The sequence below is a fragment of the Hyperoodon ampullatus genome (genome assembly GCF_949752795.1).
Source record: "Hyperoodon ampullatus genome assembly, chromosome: 10".
Classification (NCBI taxonomy): domain Eukaryota; kingdom Metazoa; phylum Chordata; class Mammalia; order Artiodactyla; family Ziphiidae; genus Hyperoodon; species Hyperoodon ampullatus.
This window is the reverse complement of record NC_136923.1, coordinates 96791614-96816820: the sequence shown is the minus strand read 5'-3', so window position 1 is coordinate 96816820 and position 25207 is coordinate 96791614. Positions and strand designations below refer to the sequence as shown.

At 41.2% G+C, this 25207-nt stretch overlaps 1 protein-coding gene across 1 annotated transcript in view; it reads left to right on the top strand.

Annotated features, from left to right (window-relative positions):
• Positions 1–25207, top strand: part of HIVEP1 (HIVEP zinc finger 1) — a gene marked incomplete at both ends in the record, with an annotated part of 134921 nt that overhangs the window by 83568 nt on the left and 26146 nt on the right. Inside the window, 3 exons of the mRNA XM_079712756.1 lie at positions 14584–20555; positions 23759–23892; positions 24605–24780. Of these exons, the coding sequence (XP_079568882.1) occupies positions 14584–20555; positions 23759–23892; positions 24605–24780 (6282 nt within the window). The remainder of the gene's footprint in view (positions 1–14583; positions 20556–23758; positions 23893–24604; positions 24781–25207) is intronic.

Genomic DNA, 25207 nt, shown 5'->3' with positions numbered 1-25207 from the left:
GTGAAAAAAATCATTGAAGAAATTAAAATGTTATGTTAGAAAATATCACCTAATGTAGCATAAAGCAGTAAAGCAGAAATGTAGAAACAAAAGAGACACAACATGTATTAAAAATAAAAAGTAAAGTGGCAGAGATAACTACAGCTATATCAATAATAACATTACATGTGAATGGATTAAATAGTCCAGTCGAAAGGCAGAGATTGTCAGACTGGATTAAAAAACAAGATCCAACTATATACTGTCTATGCTGAGACAAACTTTAGATTCAAAGACACAACTATCAATAGATTGAAAAAGACCAATAGATTGAAAGTAAAAGGATGGAAAAACCAAGGGTTTTTTTGGCCTTCTTGGGTCAATTGTATTTATAACTTCTTATATTCTATATGTTATACAAGTATCCAAATATTTTAAGATGGAGTATAACCTTCTCTTATAATTTTAAATAGTTTTTTCTGTTGTTATGTCCTACCCTTTTTCATTTCTTTTTTTAAAAGTGTATTTTATTTATTTTATTATTTTTTTTTTTTATGGCCGCACTGAGCAGCATACAGGATCTTAGTTCCCCAACCAGGGATCAAACCCACACCCCCTGCAGTGGAAGCACAGAGTCTTAACCACTGGACCACCAGGGAAGTCCCCCTTTTTCCTTTCTGAGAACATTTATTACTGATTAGATTGATTTTTAAAATAAATATATTTATTTTATTTTATTTATTTTTGGCCACGTTGCGTCTTCATTTCTGCGCACAGGCTTTCTCTAGTTGCGGTGAGCGGGGGCTACTCTTCATTGCGGTGCACAGGCTTCTCATTGCGGTGGCTTCTCTTGTTGCGGAGCATGGGCTCTAGGCGTGCAGGCTTCAGTAGTTGTGGCATGTGGGCTCAGTAGTTGTGTCTCATGGGCTCTAGAGTGTAGGCTCAGTAGTTGTGGCGCACAGGCTTAGTTGCTCCACGGCATGTGGGATCTTCCCGGACCAGGGCTCCAACCCACATCCCCCTACATTGGCAGGGGATTCTTAACCACTGCACCACCAGGGAAGCCCTGATTTTTTATTTAATTAAAATTTTCAAACATAGTTGTTACTTATTCTCTTAAAAAATTTTTCAATTTGATTTATCTCTGATTTTATTTTTGTTTTTATTTTTTATTCCTACAGTCAAAATTATTTCTCTTAAATTATATTGACTGCTTAAGAAATTTTCTTTTATATATAAAATAGTTCTACAGATTTATTTGCCTTTGAATGATTAATAACACAAATATTTGAGTACCTATTTTGTCTCTATCTGCTAGGTTTTGGTCTATATTTTAAATTATTGTTAAATAAGCAGTTATTTGTTGGGTTCTTAATTTGCTAACTACCTGTTTTGGGGTTGAGTATTTCATTACACATTTATTTGTATGTGAATAATACCTGTGCATGATGAATTTAAAAATACGGAACTCCAGGTGACAGAGATGTGCCATCTCTATACTCTAATCCCATAGTGTTTTAATTTTTTTGAAACTTAATGAAATTTTTATTTTAACAAAGATTTTGTAATGTATAAAATTTAGTATGTCTTTATTCTACTACATTTTCCTTTTCTGTTAAAACCTATATTCTTTTTCTGTTTCCTGTTTCCTGATTTTTTTTTTTTTTTGCTACATCATAGCCTGTTAATGGTGAATTCAGGTTCCCTCCCTCACCCCATAATTATTTTTCTATTTCTTATGAACAGTTCTTTAAAATGTATTCTGTTGCCTATTTATTATGCTATAAAAGTTTAATGTTGTATCTTGCATTGTTTAAACCCTTGACTAAATGATTCTTGTTGTTACTTTGGAGGAGTTGATCTCAAGTTCCACTTATATCCCATTCCTGCTTTTCTTTTCAGGGCTGAGGTTCTGCTATGTTCTGATTGTTTTGCAGTGTATTTCCCCCATTAGGAATATTGTCAAAGCTTTGAATCTATTTTGGTTAGTAAAACTAAACTTATTCTTCACTAAATGCTGCAAGAACACTGACCTTCTTCTCCATGTTCCTTTAGTGAAGCATGGTGATGCTCCGAGAGGCTGCTGTTGTGTCAGATACTAGCTCCAAGCTTTTGGGGTTCTGCATCCATAGCATTTGTTCCTTCCTCTCTTATGGGTGTGTCCATTTACTCTGCTTTTGACTTACATGCTATTATTATCATGTATTTGAATTCCACATATATCTTTTATTACTTTTATGCAGTTGCTATTCATCTTCATTTTTTACACGCATTAATCACTTTGGGACTCATTTCGTCTTATATCTCTAGTTTCCCATGTGGGATAATTTTATTTTATATGAAGAATTGTCTTTAGTTTTCCATTAGTGCAGGTCTGTTGTGACATTTCAAATGACAAATTATTTCAAGTATCATTTATTAGAAAATGTCTATTTCTTTTTCATTCTTGAAAAATACTTTTTCTGAGTACAGAAGCATAGGATTCTAGCTTGGCAGTTTATTTCCTTGAGTACATTGTTGCTGTTGAGTTGTCACGTGTGAGCCTAATTATTGCTTGTTTGAAGGTAATCTGTCTTTATAATTAAATTTTCTGTTACTGTTAAGACTTTTGGCCTTGTCTCTGACTTTTGCAGCTTCATAGTGATGTGCTGCATAGGTATGATTTCTCTATATTTATCTTGCTTGTGGTTTATAGTACTCTCAAATCTGTAGATTCATGTGTTTCATTAGGTTTTGAAAATTTTTAGACCGTATCTCCTCAAATATTACTTCTGCCCAATTATTTATCTCCTCACCTTCTGAGATTCCATTTCCAGCCTTTGCAATTTATCCTCTTGGTTTTAGATCTAGTTCCTGAATTTTGCATTCCTTTGTCTCCTGGCATTGAGCTGGCCAAAAAGTTCGTTTGGGTTTTTCCATAGTATGTTATGGAAAAACCCAAACGAACTTTTTGGCCAACCCAATACTTTATTCCGTGTTGTTTCTTTTGACTTACGTCTCAGTTTCCTATTGTTTTCAGCTGTTATGTTCTGAACTTAAATCCCTCCAGTGAGGTCTAAATTTGATTGTATTTTTTCAGTTCTTTAATTTATATTTGACTTTTCAAATATGTTGCCTCTCTTTTTATACTACTCAGTTCTCCTCTGGAATTTTCAGTATGCTTGTCCTTGAACAAAATAAGCACATCTATTTTTAAGTCTCTATATTAATTCCAATATATTGAACCCCTGTCAATTCGTTTGTAATGTTGGTTATTTCATGTTGAATTCTCTTCTCAGGTGCCTGGTTATCTTTGAATATGAGTTAGACATTCTATTTGAAAAACTAATGAAATAGTTTGATGCCTAAGTTGATGATATCTTCCTCCAAAGAAGGTTTTAGTTTGCTTCTACCAGGTTCCTAGGAGGACTAGCCAATACAGTAGCAACTTAATCAAGTTTGGGGTTTGTGGATTTTCTGGGTCCCTGAAAGTGAGTTACAGTTCATGCAAAGGTTGGTCTACATCAGTTCTCTCGTTCCTGGAATGAAGCCCTTCCAGCTCTCAACTGGAAATGTAGGTTTTCATAGGGACTCCATGCATGGCCTGCCCTGGGTTTTATCATTTATAACCTTCACTTCTTTAGATTGTCCAAAGAGCTGCTCAGCTTTTCATTGCTCCTTCTGGTTAAGCAAACCAACCCTCTCTGAGCAAAAGGAGCCCCAGATGCTGATTTCACTTTTTGGACTTTTATCCTCCCCTAGATCTTGGTCGAGTACCTTTTCATTGCCTTCTTAATGTTTTGGTGCCTTTAAACTGATAATGTTCATATTTTGTTTAACTATTCTGCTGTTCTCAGGGAGGATCATTTGATTTACTTGATTTGTCACTACTAGGAGTCCCTTATAAATGTTATTAGAGTTAGAATATTAACTTGTTGTCAGCCTATATGTTGAAATACTTTTCTCTGTCATTTGCTTTTTTACATTGAAGTGTTTTTGATAATACACTGAGAGAGTTTAACTTTTATATATTAAAGTGGTTTTTGCTTGTTTTTTGGGGGTTTTTTTTGGTTTTTTTTGCTTAGTAAATGTGTTTCCACTCTCAAAATTAGCTAAATAGTTATCCATATTTTTCTAGTTCTTTCTGTGGTTTTATTTCTTATACTGAATTCATTTAACTTATTTTGGAACATGGTGTCTGCTTAACATCTACTTTACTTTTTTGTCTCATTGTGAAACCTGCATTGCGTATTTTAGAACTACATTATCCTTTTACCAAGATTTTGAAATATGCCACTTTTTCATATACTAAACACATATATAGTCTTTCTATGGATTTTCAGTTTAACCATTAATTTTGAGAAAATACTTTACTATTTAATCTCTTTCTTTATATAATTCTTTTTCAGAATTTTATTGTCTAATTTAGAATATCTATTCTCCCAGGTGAAGATTAGAGTCATGTCATATTTTTTAAAGAGCAAATTTTAAAAGTTGTTTGAAACTGTATAAAATTTAGACATTTGGAAAGAATTGATATCCTCAAAATATTGATTCTCTTCAGGAGCATGGTGTGTTTCTTTATTTTGCAAGTACATTTTGAAATCATATCAGAAGACTTTTAAATTTTCTGTGTTTTGAATATTTTGTGCTAAATTTATTTCTAGGCATTTATTTTTATTGCTGTTATAAATAGAATATTTTTTCATTATATTTTCTAACTATTTTTGGTATAAGCAAAAAGGTTGATATATGTATGTTTTGGGTGGGCAGCTAACTTACTGACTCTTGTACTGAACTCTTGTTAGATGTAGTAGAGTTTCAGTTACTTCTCCTAGGTTCTCCAGGAGACCATTATGTTATCAGCAAATAATGCTGTTTTCTTCCTTACCATCATTTGTATCTTATTTCTTTTTATTCTGTTATTGTATTAGCTAGATCATTTGGAGACATGATTAAAAATCATAGAGATTATTACAAGAATCTTTTAGTTCTCCCAGACTTTAGGGATTTCTCTCGTGTTTTTTTTTTTTTTTTTTTTTTTTTTTTTTGCGGTACGCGGGCCTCTCTCTGTTGTGGTCTCTCCCGTTGCGGAGTACAGGCTCCGGACGCGCAGGCTCAGCGGCCATGGCTCACGGGCCCAGCCGCTCCGTGGCATGTGGGATCCTCCCAGACCGGGGCATGAACCCGTGTCCCCCGCATCGGCAGGCGGACTCCCAACCACTGCGCCACCAGGGAAGCCCTCTCTCGTGTTTGATTTTGAGTATTGCCTATCATTGGCGTGATAAATATTCTTTATCATGTTTTCCTAGTGCTCTGAAGGTTTGTTTTGATTTTTCTAATTCCCCTATGACTTCCTCTTTAACCCCTAGGCTATTTGGAAATATGTTGTTCAACTTCCAAATATTTGGGGATTTTCCTGATGTCTTTCGGCTGTTTATTTCTCATTTAATTTTGTTGTGGTCAGAGAACATAGAAAGTTCTTTTTTTGAGCAACAGACTTTGTTTTTAAGTTTAAATAGTCATATGTGGCCAGCGGCCCCCTATGATAATTTTCTATTGCTGTCTAACTAATTACCATAAGCTTAGCAGTTCAAGAAACACTTCTTATCTTATAGTTCTGTCGGTCAGAAGCCTGACATGGTCTCACTGGGCTGCAATCAAGATGTCAGCAGGACCATGTTTCTTTCTGGAGGCTCTAGGGGAGAATCTGTTTCCTTGCTCATTAGGCAGAATTAAATCCTTGTGTGCGCCTGAGTTCCTCCTCTCAGTTCAAAGCCATTCCCAGCCTCTTGAGTTCACCTGTGTTCCTTGGATCCTGGTTCCCCTCCTCCGTCTTCAAAGCTAGAAATGGCAGGTCAAGTCTCTCATACTTTAAATCTCTTTCTTGCCCCTTCTGTCAATTGACTAAGTTTGAAGGGGTCCTCTGATAATCCAGGATGGTCTCCCCATTTTAGTACCTTAACCTTATCACACCTGCAAAGTCCCCTTTGCCATGTAAAGGGGCTTATTCTCAGGTCCCTGGGATTAGGGTGGACTTTTACAGAGCCATTATTTCGCCTACCAAACTACTGTATTGTGCACTACAAGTTTACGTGGCATTATATTTTAAAACGATGACATTTTTTAAATTCTTTTTAAAATTTCCTTTCGTTTTTATCATTTTCAGAGCTCTTTATTTATATGTATAGCCCCACATTAAAGTTTTAACCTTTCAGTACAGGTCTACTGGTAGTGAATGATCTCAGCTTTTGTTTTCCCCAAAAAAAGTCTCTGCTTTGCCTTCATCTTTTGAAAGCTATTATTTTTTGATGTAGACTTCTGGGTTGGCAGTTTATTTTTTCTTTCAGTAGTGTTAAAATGTCACTCCATAGTTTCTGTTGAGAATTAGGCTTTAATTTTTATCTTTGATTCTCTGTATTATTTTTCTACCCTCTGGGTGCCTTTACCCAGCTTTTCTCTTTACCTTTAGTTTTCAGCAGTTCGAATATGATTTGTCTAGGTGGTTTTTCTCCTTTTTTTCTTTTAACTTTTATTGCTTTTTTGTTTTTTTTCCACCTTCTTTCCTCATTCTTAATCTTTCTTATTCTTATTCATTCCATGGGGGTTCTCTAAGCTCTTTGAATCTATGGTTTCTTGTTTATTTTTGGAAAATTCTTGGCCACTATTTCTCACATATTTCTACCTCCCTGTTTGTTCTTTCTTCTCCTCCTGTGATTCCAGTTATACATGAGACCATTTGATATTGTCCTGTGGCTCTTAGATGTATTGTTCTTGTTTTTTCCCCCCCATGTTACTTTTCTTCTTTGTGTCCTGTTTGGTTTATTTTTATTGGCCTATCTGTAAGTTTACTTATTCCTTAGTTTTGTTGAGTCTGTTAATGAGCCAATCAAAGGCTTTCTTTATCTCTATTACTTTGTCTTATTTCCAGCGTTTTTGTTTGACCCTCCCACTCTGTTTAAATTCCCATTAGTGAGTGTATGTTGTCAACGTTTTCCATGGATATTTTAACATATTAATTATAGTTATTTAAACTTCCCCGTCTGAGAGTTCTGACATCTGGATCATCTCTGAGTCTGGTTCTTTTGGTTGCGCTGTCTCTTGACAGTGCGTTGATAGTGCACGTATCTTAACTTTTTATTGAATTTTGGAAAGTGCATGCCTCACAGTAGATACTGAGTTCAGTAGTTTTTAATGGCTGGAAATGGGCACTGCTCTTCTGTCAGGTCATCAGGTGGGGAGTTGAGGCCACCTGCTCAGGAGTGGGGCTGCGTTAGGATTTTGGTCCACTGTGTTTATCTTCAGTGTACCATGCTGGCCTCCAGTTCTTCTAGCAGTGGCCTGCCCTTTCCCTGTGCTTATAGCAATGCTGGGATATGGAGTCTCCCCCTCCTTGCCCCTCTGCTCACAGTAGAGCGCTGTGCAAGGCTGTGGTCGGGCAGGTGAGGACTGCTCTTCATCCTGGTGCAGCCTCAGTCGGAGGCAGTTCCGTGTTCCCTGCTGTTCTCCCAGGGTAGCAGACCTCTCATTGTACTGGAATGGGATTTTGGTCCCAGGGCAGTTTCCTACCTCCCCTTGGGTAGAGGTTTCCTCATCTGCTCTCCCCCAAGTCACAGTGTGTTTTACCCAAAGCTGCTGCTCTTTTCCCAGCAGCTTAAGCCTTCAGGCTTTTTCTCCACATCAGAGAAGCGTTCAGGCAGGGCCTGGGGCTTGGCACCTTTTCTGCAGTGGCAGCTGAGCCCCTCCCGCGTGCCCGCCATGAGTACCTGGGGGAGGCCTACAGAACAGATCCTGGGTGTGCGTGTGAAGCCCCCTGTGTCCAAGGCCAGGCCTATCCACCCCACGCTCAGCCTCCAGCAGTTTGTTGCAATTTGGGGTGATGCTTTCTCACTCGTTCGCAAGGCTGGCATGTCTTCCTCCACATTCTCCTCTCTGCTTGCCCCAGTGGAGCTGGTCCACACATCCCTCTGTGGAGTTCACGCTGTTTGGTTGCCTTGTGATTACGCTTTATGGTGAACTCAAGAGAAGTTCTGATTTTTGTGATATTTCTGGCTTTTTCTTACTGTTTGGGTCAGGGCAATGCTTTTCGAGTTTCTATATCCTCAGGCAAGAATGGATGTTGAATTTTATTAAATATCATTCACCCTTATTCAGAGTGGTCATGTCAGTTTCTCATTTATTCTTCCTGATGTGGTGAAGTATATCAGTAGGTTGCCTGATATTAAATTCAGCCCATATTTTCTCTTACTCAGAGAATTCTTTCATTAGCAAATATTTTTTTAACATCTATTAAGGGCTGTATGTGTAGGGATGAATAGTAAACATAAGATCTTATAAATCTTATATTCTAATCAGAAGGTAGACAAAACATATAAGTAGATAAATAGGGTATTTCAGATTGTGATCATAATTATGAAAAATAAACAGGGTTTGGGCAATATGGGGCAACTAATGTAGCAGGTAGACAGGAGGTAACACTGATGTTAGGATTTAAAGGTTGAAAGTGATCCCGGCATTTAGAGTTGAGAGCAGGGAAGGCTTTTCAAGAGATGGCGAGTCCAAGTTCCCAGGGGCAGGAAGGAGACAGGCCTGTTGAGGCATCAGAGTTCACCCACCACGGCTGAAGCATAGTGAGGAGAGGGAGACGGTGTGGAGGGGGCTTGGGAAGCTGGGTAGAGGACCACGCTGTCTTTTGGCCAAGTTAGATGTTTGAATTCCATTCCGTGAGGAATGGGAAGAACTTGGGAGACGGCTGTGGCTTTCTGTCGCTTGCTAAGTGCAGTTAGTTGTTCCCATATCTTACGTGGTCGGTCCCTGGCTGCTATACTTCTAGTGTGGTTCTTCATTGCACATTAATTTATTTGTTATCTGTCTTGCATTTTCAGTCTCTTTCTCTCTGCTCACTTTTACTTCCTGTTTATAAGCACACTCAACACCCCTTATCCTACAGAAACCTTGCTGTAACCTCCTCTCCTCTGGTACTGGCATCCTGCCTTTCTCTCTCCCTTCACAGCCAAATTCCCAGAACGTGGTCTGTATTTGCTTGCCACGCTCTTCCCCAGGCCCTCCCTCACTCCTTGCCCTTTTGTGATACGGTTTTTACCCCCCAGACCCAAGTGACGACTGCTTTGAGATAACAGCCCCCCAAGCCCAGCAGCCTCGTGTCTAGTCCTGTTTATCTGAATGTGATACTTAACACTGTTACCCACATCTTCCTTATTGTAAGTCTCTAAACCCTGGCTTCCTGAGCACTTCACTGTCACATATTTTGTCTTACGTTTCTTATTACTCCCTGTTTCTTGTCGTTTCTAGCTCACCCTTAAATATAGGGATCACCCAAGCTTCTGATGCCAGACTTCTCTCTACTGTATATTCTCTGTGGCTTATCATTTCTGTACTTTTATAAAAACAGCACTCACTACGTACTCCCAGATCTATGCCTCTAGCCCAGACTTCTCTCTAGGTAAAGAAAAGAATATGCATATATATTTAATATATCATAATTTTCATATTGCTGTGTAATCCTTGTAATTATTTCAAATGGATGTATAATGTTATGTTAAGTGCCTCTGCCATAACTAGCCTAACCATTTCCTGTTGAAAATTTCTAATCCAGGGTCTGCAGCTACAATTTATAATTTTACACATGGATATTGAGTTTGAGATTTAGTGGAATGGGAAGTGAGTTGATTTTTTTTCCCCTCCCAAGCTAGCTCAGTCCTCCCAGAGAGACAGGAAACCTCAGCAGAATCTTTGGCAAACCTTTCTCAGGCTTTCTTGCTTTGAATCAGCTAAGAGGCCCATTGTCACTACATGAGTTCAAGGTAGCATTTTAACTCTTGCATGAACGACTGAAAGGCCTTCTAAATGGTCCCCCTACCTCTGATCTCTTGATTCTCTGACACAGTATGCCATCAATTGTTAGAAAACAGGTGGTCCTTGTGTCCCCAAGACCTAAGAGAGATCTGAAGTTTTTCACACTGATGTGTCTTGGAGTCAATTGGAAAAAGAGATTCACCTTCAGTCAAGGCAGGGTTTTAAACACACTGTTAGAATATCCAAATGTGGGAATATCCTTTGTCATACTTTAGCTCCTATTTCCCTAACCATTCACCTTTTTCCAGTCAAGTGGCCTCTGCAATCTCTCCAAGCTGTTCTCGACCTCCTAATTGATGGAGAGCTGGCTTGTTTATAAAGCCCAACAAGTCAGGGATTCTGACAGTGGCTATGCTGCCAATTTTGGTCCCTCTTCTAAGTGCAATTTGTGTCTTTTAAATGAATTCCTATTTGGATTTCTGACCTATTGATGCCTCAGAATTTCTGCCTGATTGTCAGCCATTTCTAGTAGCATGCTGACCAGAATATAATTTTCAGCAGTTGGTCGACCTTGATTTTGAGCCTTTCCACCCACTTCCTGATCTGAGTGTGCATTCTCACTGTGTAAGGAAAGAGGGTTGTGCTTCATCATTCACACAGGGGGTTATGTGCCCTCAAGGATGTCCAGCCCCAGTGTTGGTAAAAAGCAGCAGCTCTGGAATCATATGGTGATAACTATAAAGCAGCGTTTGTACCGTGAGGCAGAGGGAAGGCCTGTGCACTGGGAGGTGGGAGAATGAGCATATAAAAAAGGCATCATCCTTGTACGCCTTCCACCACTGTCTCGTGGTCTTTCTTTCTGCTTCCTCTAATTTATTTTCATGTTAGTCTACCAAAATAACAAATTGCCATTAAAAGTATTGAAAAACCTAAGCATTGGTGGTAAAGAGCTGCTCCCCTCCCATCTTCCACCCCAAGCTGTGTTTCTGCTTTGAGGCATTCTGGTCTATACCCTCTCTTAACTCCATGGCCTATGGTAACTGTATATACCGTATGCTGTCGACATAGCCACAATGTTTGATTATTACATTCTTTCCTGGACATAAGGGGGTGGGAGAAAATAACTCCAGTCACGCTTTGATAGGTTTGAAATTAATCAAGATTAAGTTGAGTTGAAAACACTATCCTGAGTGTATGATTCTCCAAGACCCGAGGGTCTGCTACCTCACACTTCAGGGCATTGGTTCCCAAGAGGAGGCTTGTATCTCTGATTCCTAGCCAGAAGGCTTAGCCATTCCCTCTGTGCACTCCAGCCAAGGGATGGAGAGTAACAATCACATGCACCTTGCCTTAATGCCACCTCTAGAATGATAATGTGGGATTCACCTCAGGTGTGCCTGGTACCTTCCCTCTTCACATCTGTCTTATCTGCTCCACCACCCTCTCCCCTCCTGATAGCAGCAACAGCAGCAACAAGCTCCTTGCCTGTAGAGACTAATCCAGCATCGAAGGTCATCCCCTTCCAACCACCCATGGTGGGATGGACGTTATCCCTTGAACGAGGGGAGTGAACCCTGGAAAAGGAGATCCAACAAATCTTAGAAGAGTGAACACAACTCAGAAAAACACTGTTGGGAACATAGTCTCCATTGAATACCACTCCCTGTGATTCCCCATGATCTCAGGCAATAGAAAAGCAGAGAGAACGTGAAAAGACAGACCAAAAACTCAGCCTTAAAGGAAATATTACCTCAGAAACAGAAGCTTTTTTTTAGGCAATGAACTTAATAAGAACATAAATTTATTAAAGCAACAGTTCAAATATAATATGAGACAGTAAAAGGAGATGATATGGGCAATGCGGAACTTAGGGAACAAAGCAATGTCAGTCCAAAACTAATAAACGAATTTGAAACAGCAAGGAATTTAATGGCCTGAAAATCAAATTACTGATGTAAGGGAAGAAGCTTTAGATAATTCTAGAAAGAGTGAAGGAGAAAAACAAAAAGATTGAAGAGATTTAGCTCATCATAAGGGTGGTCCTGCACAAAGGTCATTTTTTTTTGGCTGCGTTGGGTCTCCGTTGCTGCACGCAGTCTTTCTCTAGTTGCAGCGAGTGGGGGCTACTGGGCTCTAGGTGTGCGGGCTTAATTGCTCCGTGGCATGTGGCATCTTCCCAGACCAGGGCTCGAACCCGTGTCCCCTGCATTGGCAGGTGGATTCTTAACCACTGCGCCACCAAGGAAACCCTATAAAGACAATTGATGTCAGTAAAGTAAAAGAGCCAACCCCAAAGAAAAAAAATTGGCCAGACAATGTATTTGAAGAAATAACAAAAGAAAAAATTTCTGAAATAAACTAAATGAATTTCCTTTTAGAGGTCATTGTGTTCCAGGAAAAAAATGAAATGTTGTACAGTGGTTAACTCTGAGCTGACTACTAGTCATGTTATTAGACTTTGAAAATAAAGGTTTTTGCAGGTATGCTGGCAGAAAAAAGGCAAGTCACCTCAAGGAGGAGAAACTACCAGTCAGGCTGGCAGCAGGCTTCTCTTTACAAGCTTCATTGCCAGAAAGCAAAGGAGTGTGCAAAGTTTTGAAGGAAAGAAATGGTATATTAGCACCAGGTCTTAAAATTCAAATAGAGAACGAAGAGTAAACAACTATGCAAATAGAATGTAAGTGTTATAAACATTCATCAAAGAGAGATGAGTCCGTCTTCATCTAAAATTGAAACATGGTTCGTAAAATCTGTTTAAAATATGTTTTTTCAAATTCTTAACTTTAGAGGAATTATGTCTATAAAGAAATAGGGATCTTAAGTCATTCCTTCCTTTTCACTTCAGCTTCATTTTCTTTAAGTACAAAGTTGAATTGTACTTCCTAAAACAAAAACAAATACATAGAATGTTCCCTTTAAAATGTAATGTGGTATTTCTGGTTTTAGCTGTGGATTGAATTTTTGCATTTTTTTCTTTGGAGTGTAAGCCGTTGTTTAATTTTTTTTTTTTACACATAACTTTACCTAAAAATAAAATCTTATTACAGAAAGTATGTAAAACATAACAAAATAAACCTATCTATCCCACCCAAGGCTCTGGTTGCATAGGGTTTTGGTTGGGCTTGGCATGGGCAGGTTTTAAAAAAATCTCTTGTGTTTCTGCTCTGACAGTTGCCTGAGTTGGGAACTGCCATTCCTCCAGGTGGCTGCTGGGCTCTGCTTTTGTATTTATTTTAACAGCCTAGTGGCTCTCACTTTTGTTTCAACCCACCCCCAAGCTCCCGGGAAGTGAGTAGGGAAACTACGCACCCGAGATGCTGATCATCATTTTTCGTTTCGCCTGCTTGCTTGTATGGTTAACGAGAGGCATAAAGTACGTCACTGACTTTATATTGCATTCATCCTGAAGAGGGAAAACCACTGGGGAAACATCATTTTATAAATGAGTGGGTTGAAGAATAAAAAAGGTTTGCTCAACATCATTTTGTAGAGGTATCAACAATATGATACTTTTTTTTCTATTTTTCTTTAGCTCAAATAGTTTCATCATGAGACACCCCCACCCCCACCCTTTTATTTGCCCTTCTGATTATGGTGGGTAAATGTATCTTTAGTGGATTAGTATGCAATTTTTTTCATTAAATTAATACATGAAAGCACATAAACTGATGTCACAAGATGACCAGAATATTTTATTCTATGTAAATTCTTCTGTTAATGCAAAGTGGTTACTTTGGTATAGACATTTTGGTCTAATATGAATTTTTAATAGGTACATTGTAAGAGCTATTTGAAAATAATGAGGAATTAGAGTATTTGGCTTTTCTACAAGTAAGTAATATAAGCTTGAATAATTTTTGTTTACGTGCCCGAGGATCCAACAAATCGAAACAAACGAAATTATGGCAAGCAGTTATTGCTCAAAAATACAATACTTGATAGAGATTGTGGTCGTTGATGCCATTTAAATGGTGATTTATTTCAACACAGCAAGAAAGGAGGTGGTTTCATCTCTTCTGTCCTGTTATAGGTTCTGTCTACCTACTCACCTATCATTAGTGGCAAAGAAACATAGCCATTGAATATTTTGTTCAATTAAAATGGTGATTTTTATTTTAAAACTAAGGGCCATTACAACATTATGACTTTAAAATTTTGTTGGTGAAGAACCACAAGTAAGTGTATTATTTTACTTTCATATTTTTCTGTTTTTGATACAACTGCTATATTAGCAATTCTTCACGGTTCTATCAGTGAATATCCCATGATCATCTGAGGTATCTGTGTCTAAAAATTATCGTATAGTAACCTTTGTTCTCCTAAGAATATCAGTATTGCCTATTGTGGAGCAATACTGTTATGTAGAAACTTGCTGAGAAGTTTGCTTTAAAAGATACTAAATGTGATAAGACAAATACCCAGCATTAAAAGGTTGAATTTTCTTCTTTGTGGGCCAGCTCTCTTAAGACTATTGTGTAGGGTCCTCAGCTGCAAGGGTGAAGGGGGAGGATAATTTAGTTTTGAAACATCAGGTTCCAGGACTGTGGTGAGATAGGGGGTCAAGAAAGGAACACAGCGTTCTAGAAATGTGCGCTAAGGTCTTCGCATGATTGTTTCAACAGATGTTGATGGCCAGCATTCTTAATATTGCCAGAATGTAGGAATGCAGTTTTATCCAAACTGGCTTTCCTTTAAATTGCCTTCTTCAGTTGTCATAACACCCTTGTGATCGTAATGTTAATCTAAAAAAATCATAGTTGGTGTACATACCATTTTACCAATTGGTTTTCATTTTTCTTTTTTGAACAGAAATCTTAGAGGCTGGTATTAAAGGAACTTCAGAATCACTTAAAGGTGTGAAACGAAAAAAGATTGTAGCCGAGAATCACCTGAAAAAAATACCAAAATCCCCACTGAGAAATCCTCTTCAGGCAAAACACAAACAAAATACAGAAGAGTCATCTTTTGCCATTCTTCAGAGTGCGGTGGAGTCCCACAAGAAGCAGAATCACAGTCCTGTAAAAAATGGGAAGCAGTTTACCAAACACAATGGAGAAACCCCTGGGATAATTGCCGAGGCCTCTAAATTGCAAGAGTCTGTCTCCACGAAGAAGCCCTCGTTTCTGCAGCACCCATCCGAGCCGCGCCGGTGGAGGTCGGAAGGCTCTGACCCCACCAAGCCCGGTGTCCCCGAGGGAAAATGTGACTCCAGTTCTCTGTCCAGTAAAAGCAGGACTGACCACCATGAATGTATCTCCTCTCACTGCAGCCCCCCGCCCTCCTCGTATGCAAACACCGCGTTCGATGTCTTACTGAAGGCCATGGAGCCAGAACTGAGCACCTTGTCGCAAAAGGGCTCCTCTTGTGCGGTTAAGAGTGAAAAACTGAGACCAAATAAAACTGTACGACCCCCTTCTCACCTGAACAATAGCCCGATGGATGCCCCCGATCCAACCCCGCAAGAACCGGCCGCCCAATCACAGCTGCCTCCTCGGACCTCATACGCCGGGCACGTGTCTGCCGCTCAGAAGAACAACCAAGCGGCACTTCAGGCCGTTTCTCCTTCATATAATCCACACAAAAACCCTGTTTCTAAACCTGGCCAACAAAATCAACAGCTACCAGCATGTTCGGGTTTCGCCAGATCACTCACGAGTCTGCAGAATCAGGAGAATGCCCAACTTGAACACGTCTGTAACGCAGCAGTTATGTCATCCGTAGGTGTGACTTCACCCTCCAGTAGAACTCAGGTTTCTCCTCCAAACCAGCAAGTGGATGCTGCCTTGCCGCTGTCAGTGAGCCCCGCCCTTTCCACGCGGTCACCCCCCACGCCAATTTACAACTCAACTCCTGTCGCCTCTGTCGTTAATCACAGCGTGGAACAAATGTGCAATCTTCTTCTGAAAGATCAGAAGCCAAAAAAACAAGGAAAATACATCTGTGAGTATTGCAGTCGAGCTTGTGCAAAGCCCAGTGTGCTTTTAAAGCACATCCGCTCCCACACTGGAGAGCGACCCTATCCCTGCGTGACCTGCGGGTTTTCATTTAAGACTAAAAGTAACCTCTACAAGCACAAAAAATCCCATGCACATACTATCAAACTGGGTCTCGTCTTGCAGCCAGATGCTGGCGGCTTGTTCATGTCTCACGAGTCCCCCAAAGCACTTAGTATCCATTCAGATGTGGAAGATAGTGGGGAGAGTGAAGAGGAGGGCGCTGCTGACGACAGGCAGAACGACCCAGGCTCCATGGACCTGCAGCCTGTGCAGATAATGAAAATGGTATCCAGCTCAGAAGCTTTACCAAAATTGGGTTCCATTCCAAGCAATCCAGATCCTGTGGTAGGTGACGTTTCACTACAGGACAGATCTTCAGAACCACAGGCTGTGACAGAGTTACCAAAGGTTGTGGTCCACCCCATCAGTGTGTCCCCTTTAAGAGCTGACAGCCCGAAGGTTACGGATTCCAAGCCTGAACCTTCTAGTGCACAGAAGCAGAAAGACCTTCAGGTAACCGGTAGACTGTCCCACTCAGCCTGGGCGTCCTCCCTGGAGATGGATGAGAAGTCCCATCAGAAGGGCGACGTGAGTCAGCCGGAGGGAAAACAAGAATCTCACTTGGGAACGGTACATGCCCAGCTACAAAGGCAGCAGGCCACCGATTACTCCCAAGAGCAGCAAGGAAAACTCCTACTGAGTCCTCGCAGTTTAGGAAGTACGGATTCTGGTTACTTTTCACGTTCTGAAAGTGCCGACCAAGCAGTGAGTCCACCGACGCCCTTTGCCAGAACGTTCCCCGCCCCGGAGCAGGACTCTAACAAGAGTAATGGGTCCTCTGCACCTCGTGTCAACACACCAGCAGCTTCGGCTCTTCCAGCAGGTGACAAAGCGTCACTCCTCCCAGGTCAGATGCGCCCACCTTTGGCGACAAAAACGCTTGAGGAACGGATATCAAAGCTTATCTCAGACAACGAAGCCTTGGTAGATGACAAGCAACTGGATAGTGTAAAGCCACGGAGAACCTCTCTCTCACGACGGGGAAGCATCGATTCCCCCAAATCGTACATATTTAAGGATTCTTTCCAGTTTGATTTAAAACCAATGGGACGGAGAACAAGTTCAAGCTCTGATATACCAAAGTCCCCTTTCACTCCCACAGAGAAATCAAAGCAAGTGTTTCTTCTCTCTGTACCTTCCCTCGACTGTCTGCCCATCACCAGAAGTAATTCTATGCCTACCACAGGGTACTCAGCAGTACCTGCGAGCATCATCCCTCCCCCACACCCACTGAGAGGAAGTCAGTCCTTTGACGACAAAATTGGTGCTTTCTACGACGATGTCTTTGTACCAGGGCCTAACACTTCTGTGCCCCAAAATGGGCATCCCCGCACTCTTGTCAGACAAGCAGCAGTAGAAGACTCTTCAGCAAATGAAAATCATGTTCTCGGTGCCGGGCAGCCCTTGGACGAGAGCCATCATGGAGGCAGCCCCGCTGGTGAGACCGCAGCAACAAGAAGCAAGCCCCCAGCCCCGGGTTCACACTTGGAAAAGAAGAAGTCTCATCAGGGGCGAGGGACCATGTTTGAGTGTGAGACCTGTAGAAACAGGTACAGGAAACTGGAAAATTTCGAAAATCATAAGAAATTTTACTGTTCAGAGTTGCACGGACCAAAAACCAAGGTAGCTCTGAGGGACGCTGAGCACAGCCCAGTGCCCAGCGGTGCACAGCCTCCCATTCTGCACTACAGGGTCGCCAGTGCCACCGGGGTCTGGGAGCAGACGCCCCAGATACGAAAAAGGAGGAAAATGAAAAGTGTCGGAGATGATGACGAACTTCAGCAAAACGAAAGTGGAGCTTCTCCCCAAAGCTCCGAGGGCCTCCGGTTTCAGAGCGCTATGGGCTCGGTTCCCAGTTTGTCTCAGCAGAACGCTGCCATAACTGGTGACCAGCCGCCTAGAAATATCCAGCTGCAAACCTCCCCGATTCAGCTCGTGGCCAGAGGCCCCGAACGGCCCCCGGACCCGAAGCCGTCCTCCGTCGTCGTGGAAGAGCACATGAGCTCGGTTGCCCAGGACAGGACAGAGCCCAAGAGACATGGGGCCGGCATCTCCGTCATCCAGCACACGAACTCACTGAGCAGACCCGGTGCGCTTGACAAGCTGGAGTCTCGTGAAGGCGCTTCCCCCGTTTCTTTCCAGGAGCTGAGAACAGGGAAGCCCGGGTCTCTGCACATAAGAGGGATTTCCCAAGAGGAAGGCCGCCTGCCCCAGAACACGTCTCAGCCTGCCGAGCCTGCACTGTCCGATGCTCTGAGAGGGGACCTTCAGGAAAGTTCCAGAAAGATCTCAGGTGAGCGACACGTGTTAGGACAGCCCTCAAGACTCGTTCGGCAGCACAACATCCAAGTCCCAGAAATCCTGGTCACAGAAGAGCCAGATCGGGACCTGGAAGGCCAAGGCCACGATCAGGAGAAGTCTGAGAAGTTCAGTTGGCCTCAGCGGAGCGAAACCTTGTCCAAACTGCCAACAGAGAAACTGCCGCCCAAAAAGAAGAGGCTCCGTCTTGCCGAGATCGAGCACTCCTCAACCGAGTCAAGCTTGGACTCCACTCTCTCCAGGAGTCTAAGCAGGGAGAGTAGTTTATCTCACACTTCGAGTTTCTCTGCTTCCTTAGACGTAGAGGACGTTTCTAAGACTGAGGCCTCCCCCAAAATCGATTTTCCGAATAAAGCGGAGTTTCTCATGATTCCACCTGGCTCTAACACCCTGAACGTTCCTGGGAGCCACCGGGAAATGAGGCGCGCTGCATCGGAACAGATTCACTGCCTGCAAGTGTCGATGGAGGTCTCTGATTTCAGAAGTAAATCATTCGACTGTGGAAGCATTACTCCACCTCAGCCAGCACTGCTTGCTGAATTGCAGCCTCCGACATCCCCTTCTGGCATGGGGGTTGCTGGGCACGTGCCTCTCTTGGAAAGACGGAGAGGCCCACTGATACGGCAGATCTCTTTGAACATCACTCCGGAGGGTCATCTATCTCCTGGGAACCCATCCTCTTTCCAGACTATCACTCGTCCTGGTGTGAACACAGTGCCATTTCAGGGGCCTCAGCTCACTCATGCACCTTCACCTGAGTTTCCTGCAAATACTTTGCACTCCCAGACTCAGATTAAGGATCTGCGAGCAGAAACTCTGAGTTCCAACTCTCCAAACATCTTTCCTGTTCAACAGCTTCTTGGTATCCATTTGTTAAATCAAATCCACACGCCCCTTACCCTCCCAGACACACAGATGTCTCCGCAGGTGTCTACACAGAGTGTCAAACCAGATGCAAGCCCCGGTGGACATGTATCTTCTAAAAGTGAGGATTGCTTTGCTCCCAAGTACCAACTTCAGTGTCAGGTGGTCCCTTCGACCCAGCCTTGCGCTTCTAACCCTGTACATCCTCTGCCAAAGCAAGTTCTTTCAGACCCAGCTGGGGCCACCCATCGTGCGACCTCGTTGACATTACCAGCCAAGTTAGTAGAAGCCACGTCTAATTCGTGTCCTCTGCCACCACTGAAGGTCGGGCCTCTCGGCAGTCAGGGGCCAAAGGTGCCAGCGTCCTTGGCGCTGCCCTTGCACCTGCAGAGTCGGGTCCCAGCGTACTGTTTCACAACGGCCACAGCTCTGCCGCAGATCCTAGTGACCCAAGATCTATCCGGTCAGCCGATTTGCCAGGCTAATCGCAGTATGGTGCCAATCAGCGAAGAACAAAATTCCGTGCCAAAATCGCAATACGATCACCGGAATGCTTTGCCAAACCCAGAGGGAGAACTTGTCTGTGAGAATGTTATTTCAGAGATGGGCCAAAATTCGTCTCCATCAGAATCCTTGCCTGTAACTCAGAAAATGTCTGTTGGTAGACTTTCCCCCCAGCAAGAATCTTCAGCTTCAAGTAAAAGGATGCTGTCCCCAGCAAATAGTTTAGACATTGCCATGGAAAAGCACCAGAAGCGAGCCAAGGATGAAAATGGAGCTGTCTGTGCAACAGATAGTAGACAGTTGGAAGCACTGAGTTCAAGAGCTCCTGAGGTTGGTAAGCAGAAGAAGCCTGTTCTGGTGAGGCAGGTTTGTACTACGGAGCCCCTTGAAGCTGTGATATCGGAACAGGATATTTTTTCTCACCCTGAAGTTAGTAGTGAGTCTCTGCATTTGACTGATGTTTCACCAGCTGATAATTTGTCGTCAGGACACTCCAAGCCTGTGGTTATAGAACCTATAAAAGAATTGCAGGAATTTGAAAGCATCCCGTCGGCCACATCGCTGACTCTGACAGTTAGAAATTTAGCTGTCCCTGCAGAGAAAACTCACATTTCTCCTTCGGAACATGTAGACAATAACCAAGAAAGGAAGTCACCAGGGGTTAAACATCCAGGCGACAAAGCAAGCATCCAAGAGCAGAGTCAGTCCGCAGCCCCCACTCCTTCCGCATGTAAGGCGGGTGACACACAGCAGCCGACCTTCCCCAGTCTGAAGACTGCAACCAGCTCCACGTGGTGTTACCTGTTGAGGCAGAAAGCCTTGCACCTGCCCCAGAACGACCAAAAGACTTCGGCCTACACCGATTGGACCGTGAACGCCAGTGATCCACATCCACTCAGCTTGCCTACCAAAGTGGCTCTCTCTCTCCTGAACTCAAAACAGAAGACCGGAAAATCTCTATATTGTCAAGCAATAACGACCCATTTCAAGTCAGATTTATTGGTCTATTCAAGCAGATGGAAAAGCAGCTTAAGCAAGGTACTTGAAATATCATTTATCTTCAAAAATAGTCTGTGCAAGTTAGTTCCAAAATGTCTGGATGTCTTTAAAGATTTCGATTGGAGGTTGTATTTTAATTTTGAATGACAAATTGTGCTTTCTAAGTGTACAGTTATTTGAAAGAAAGAATGATAAGTTTACCCAGGGAGTTATACTGGTAAAGGCTACCCAGAGTCCTCTAAGATTTGATTTTCTTGTTAGGTGAGAGAAGATTGTGTTTATGCTTTATCCCTGCTAATGAAGGGGAACAGAGGTGTGAATATTGGGGATTGTTCTATTTCATTTTAAAATATAAGCAGAGACCCATTCATCCTTGTTTTATGCAGATCTGACCACTCTCCCCTCACCATGCTGATCCCAGCTCTCTTCCTGTGTAGCTCTGAGAATCATCTTAGTACTAGAGAGAAGATTCACAAAATAACTGTACACTTGATAATTAAGTTGGTTTGGTCAGGATTTGTACAGTAAGGTCGTAAAATGATAATTTGGGGTTATTTGTGGAATAAAACTATAATTAGAGTTGGCTTTATAAAATGGGGAAAATCATTTAAATGATTAAGAATAAATAGATAAGGGTATTAGGTTGGACTCTGGACATTCAGAATTATAGATTAAGTTCTTGAATTCTACAGGCTCACAAGCACATAATACAGGTTCATAAATATTTATTTATCAATACGAAAATATCACAGTATCAGTATTATAATAGAAGTGCCTACAAGTTTAATAAAAGAAGGAAGTCTCTAACACTGCCAGTAGCTTGAGGAGGAGGTATGGATACAAGGAAGATATTCCAAAAGTAGTGATACTTCAGCTGAGTCTTTAAAAAAGAAAAAAAAAAGGTAGGGATTTTTTTTTTTCAGGCAAACAAGAGTGAGAAATTTTAATAGTCTGCCAAGTGATGTGGAACTGAGAATGAACTTAGTTCATTTAAAGAGCCCCGAGGAGTCCAACATGGCTAGAAGGTGTTGGAAGTTTGAAACACTGACGTAATTTGAAGTTGGAAATGTAGATAAAGACCAAAGAATATGCATGGTGGTAGAGAGCCTTTGATATTTTCTCAGTGGAGGAGGGTGCATCCAAACCATTCAGAATTTAATTTTTAAATGCTCAGACTCTACATCTACTAAGTCAGATGGAAAATGAGACTTGAGCGTGAGAATTTAAACAGCGCTTCACGTATGTATGTGCCTGAAGTGCCTATGAAAAGTGGCTCTCCTTCAGTACCAGGTGCCTTGGTAGAAATGCCTTGGGGAATGCACATCTGGATTTGGAGCTGGGAGAGAGTTCCGGGTGGAAGGTGTAGAGATCGTTCAGTGCGTAGGTGCAATTAATGAGGTTTTTAGAGAGAAGGGCCTGGAATGGATCCCGAGATCCCTACTATTCAAAGGCTTGAGTGGATGAAGAAAGTCCACGTAGGAAATGAGAGAGATTGTTCATTAAGGAAGGAGGGGGACTACGAGAAAGTGGTATCACACAGATCAAGGAAGAAGATATTTTAAAGAGAGTTGTTCAAGCCAAGAGGTCAAACAAAGATGAAGACTAACATGGTGTCTGGACTGAAGGGGCTGAGGTCCCGGAGACATGAGTTCTATGGGCAAGTGGCCGTGGAGGACTCGGTGCTGGGTTGACTGTTAACTCACAACCCAAATGTGCATGTATTTATCATTCAAAATGGAAGAGAACAGGTCGATGCTAAAGTGAAAGCATTTCTAAGAGAAGCAAGGTGTCAGCAACATACAGTGTATAGAGCGGTCAAGCATATAAACTAAGGAAATAGTAGAGATTTTGGCATTTAGCTTGTTGGTGAATAGAAGTCAGATTTGATAGCAAGAAAGTGAGCAAAGGATAAGTGGGAATTTGGTACCGAGAAGAAGGTAAGAAATAGGATTACTGTTAGAGGTATAATGTCAAGGAAAGGTATGTGTGTATTCCAAACCTGATGTGTTTGCCAGAAAAAGAGGAGACAGTTGCACCTGTACATGTCAGGGTCAGTGTCATTACCTCTTCACACCACCTTTTTGAGACACTCAGGCCAGCAGCTGTTCTTTACGCCTGGCTTTGTAAGGACAGGGCCTTCCCAGGGGATTCTTCCCGAGGCCACATAGGCCCCTGGGTCCATGATGCACACACTCTCTTGTCGCTTACTGTTATTAGGTCATCGCAATATGATAGCTGTCTACTTGGTGGTGTAATTTTTAAAGGAAGTTTCTAACAAAGAGGACCTTGATCAGAAAAGTTGTACCTTGTGTTGGGCTTGGCCAGAGGACTGGAGTTTGAGCCCTTGCTGTTAGCACTTGACGTTGGACAAGTGACTTAACCCTACACGTGTCCTTCCTCATTGGGATGTGATCCACCAGTGCTGGCTGCCTCACAAGGATATGTGAGAGCAGAGGAGGCTGGGGAGTGAGAAAAGAGGTGGTAAATAGTGCGGTTGTATAAAATCGTAAGGTCGCATCACTACAGAGTTTCCATAGGAAAAGCACACACTGTTTATTATTCTGATGTTCACTACTTTTTTCTAGAGATGTTAGTATTATCAGGCCAAGACCTAACTTTTGACCTGACCTGTAAGTCACAGTTATCAGTATTCAGGAACTTTTGAGTGGATATAGAGAGTAAACCTAATTATGGTTTAAAATGATGGGAGAAGGGGAGAATAAAATATTGGGAAATGGAGCTTCGGCTCTAACTTTACACTACACTGATGTTGAAGGGGAGTTAGTCATGTTTTTCAGGAGTATGAGACATTATACCGTAAGGGGGTAACTAGCTCTTTTCCATCTTTAAATAATAAACTCTTTAACAAGTATACTTAAACTGTAGTCTGAGTGGTTGGTTAGCTATAAGAAAGAATATTTAGTTTATTTTAAAAAGTTCCTAAAATTAAACTCATGGAATACCAGGGTGGAGGGTTGTAGAGTCTTTATTTGGGGGTGTCAGTGGAACGTGGTGGGAGTTTAAAGTAGCATAAGATGTGTCAGTTTGCTGTGATTCAGACAGACAAAGGAGGAGATAAAGCAATGACCTTTAAAGCTGTTATGTCCTTGAAATGCCTTCCATTAAGCTAACCGTACGCACTGTACTCTGCCATGTTTTAATTTCCAAGTGAAACACTAGCATGTTTGTGTTTTCAGTTTTATTAAATTAGTGTCTCTCTCTTTTTTTTTTTTCCCTTTCAGAGAGCATTAGGTAATCAAAAGTCCACAGTAGTTGAATTCAGCAATAAAGATGCCTCTGAAATTAACAGTGAGCAAGATAAAGAAAATTCCTTAATCAAAAGTGAACCAAGAAGAATTAAAATATTTGATGGAGGGCAAGTACAAATTTTCCTTCTTAAATGTACATTTAAACTTACTTTTTAAATGTACATTTGCTTTCATGTGAATGAAGACTTACCAGTGCCGATTTTATATAAACGTTGCAAGGTTTCTCAGCTTATTAACAGAATCTTCATGGCAAAATACATGTTAGGTATGATGTTAAATAATGCCATTTTGATCAAGGAAATGACAACTATTTAGAAAACATTGTAGGTTCTAGGAGGCAGCTAAGCACTAAGTTTTCAGAGTGAACCCTGGGTTTCACGTTGATTCATAATAAGGAGTGAACTGAAAAAATCTGCTCTAAAAGAGATGAATCATTGCCTGTTTGATGTCTTCTGTGAATTCGGTTGTGAGAAAAATTGTAAAAGCCAACTGTAGTTAAAATGAAGCTCAGAAATATTTCAGTACTTATAGCTGTGATTGAATTTAACAATAAAGAAAACTTTTAAAGCAGTCACTTAGAGGAGCTATTTTTAAATTAAACCTGGTATTGAATAAAGTTGTTTGATTAGAACTAGCTATTAGAATATTGTGTTGATGTGAAAAGCTGGAATATTCTGTTACTTACATGTGCATAACATTTATATTTATTGAGTGTAAAAACTGTGCCTTGTTTTATTTTTTAGGTTGAATTTCAATCATCAGTATTTTCTCAGACATAGTATCCAATTGCCCTATTCATTTTCCTTTTCTTTAAATTAGATATAAATCAAATGAAGAGTATGTATATGTCCGAGGCAGGGGAAGAGGAAAGTACATTTGTGAAGAATGCGGAATCCGTTGTAAGAAACCTAGTATGTTAAAGAAACACATACGAACCCATACAGATGTCCGCCCCTACCACTGCACTTACTGTAACTTCTCCTTTAAGACTAAAGGTATGAGATGACATCGCTTCATGGTCCTTTATTATATGCATTGAGTTAGTAGAGCTAAGACCCAACTTTACATATTCCTTGACCAAGGATGCAGTAGCTTAAATAGAATAATATAAATTACATCTTGTCAACATCATAGTCTTACCTCTTTATATATTTCTAGACCTCTTGAGAAAAAGTTTTTAATTACACACTTTTAGAATATACGTAATAAATATGACATTTGAAAAGGAGCAACTGCCCTTTTTTCTTTTACTTCCCAAATTAGAGTTGTATAACATGATGACTAACACATTTTCAAAAATACTTACTTTGGAGCTAAAGAAGAATAAAGAAATTTTCATGATCACATTGTAGATGCATTTCAGTGCTAAAAGATTAAAGAAAAAATTAAAATAATAACTACAGTAAAGTTATACTGATTACA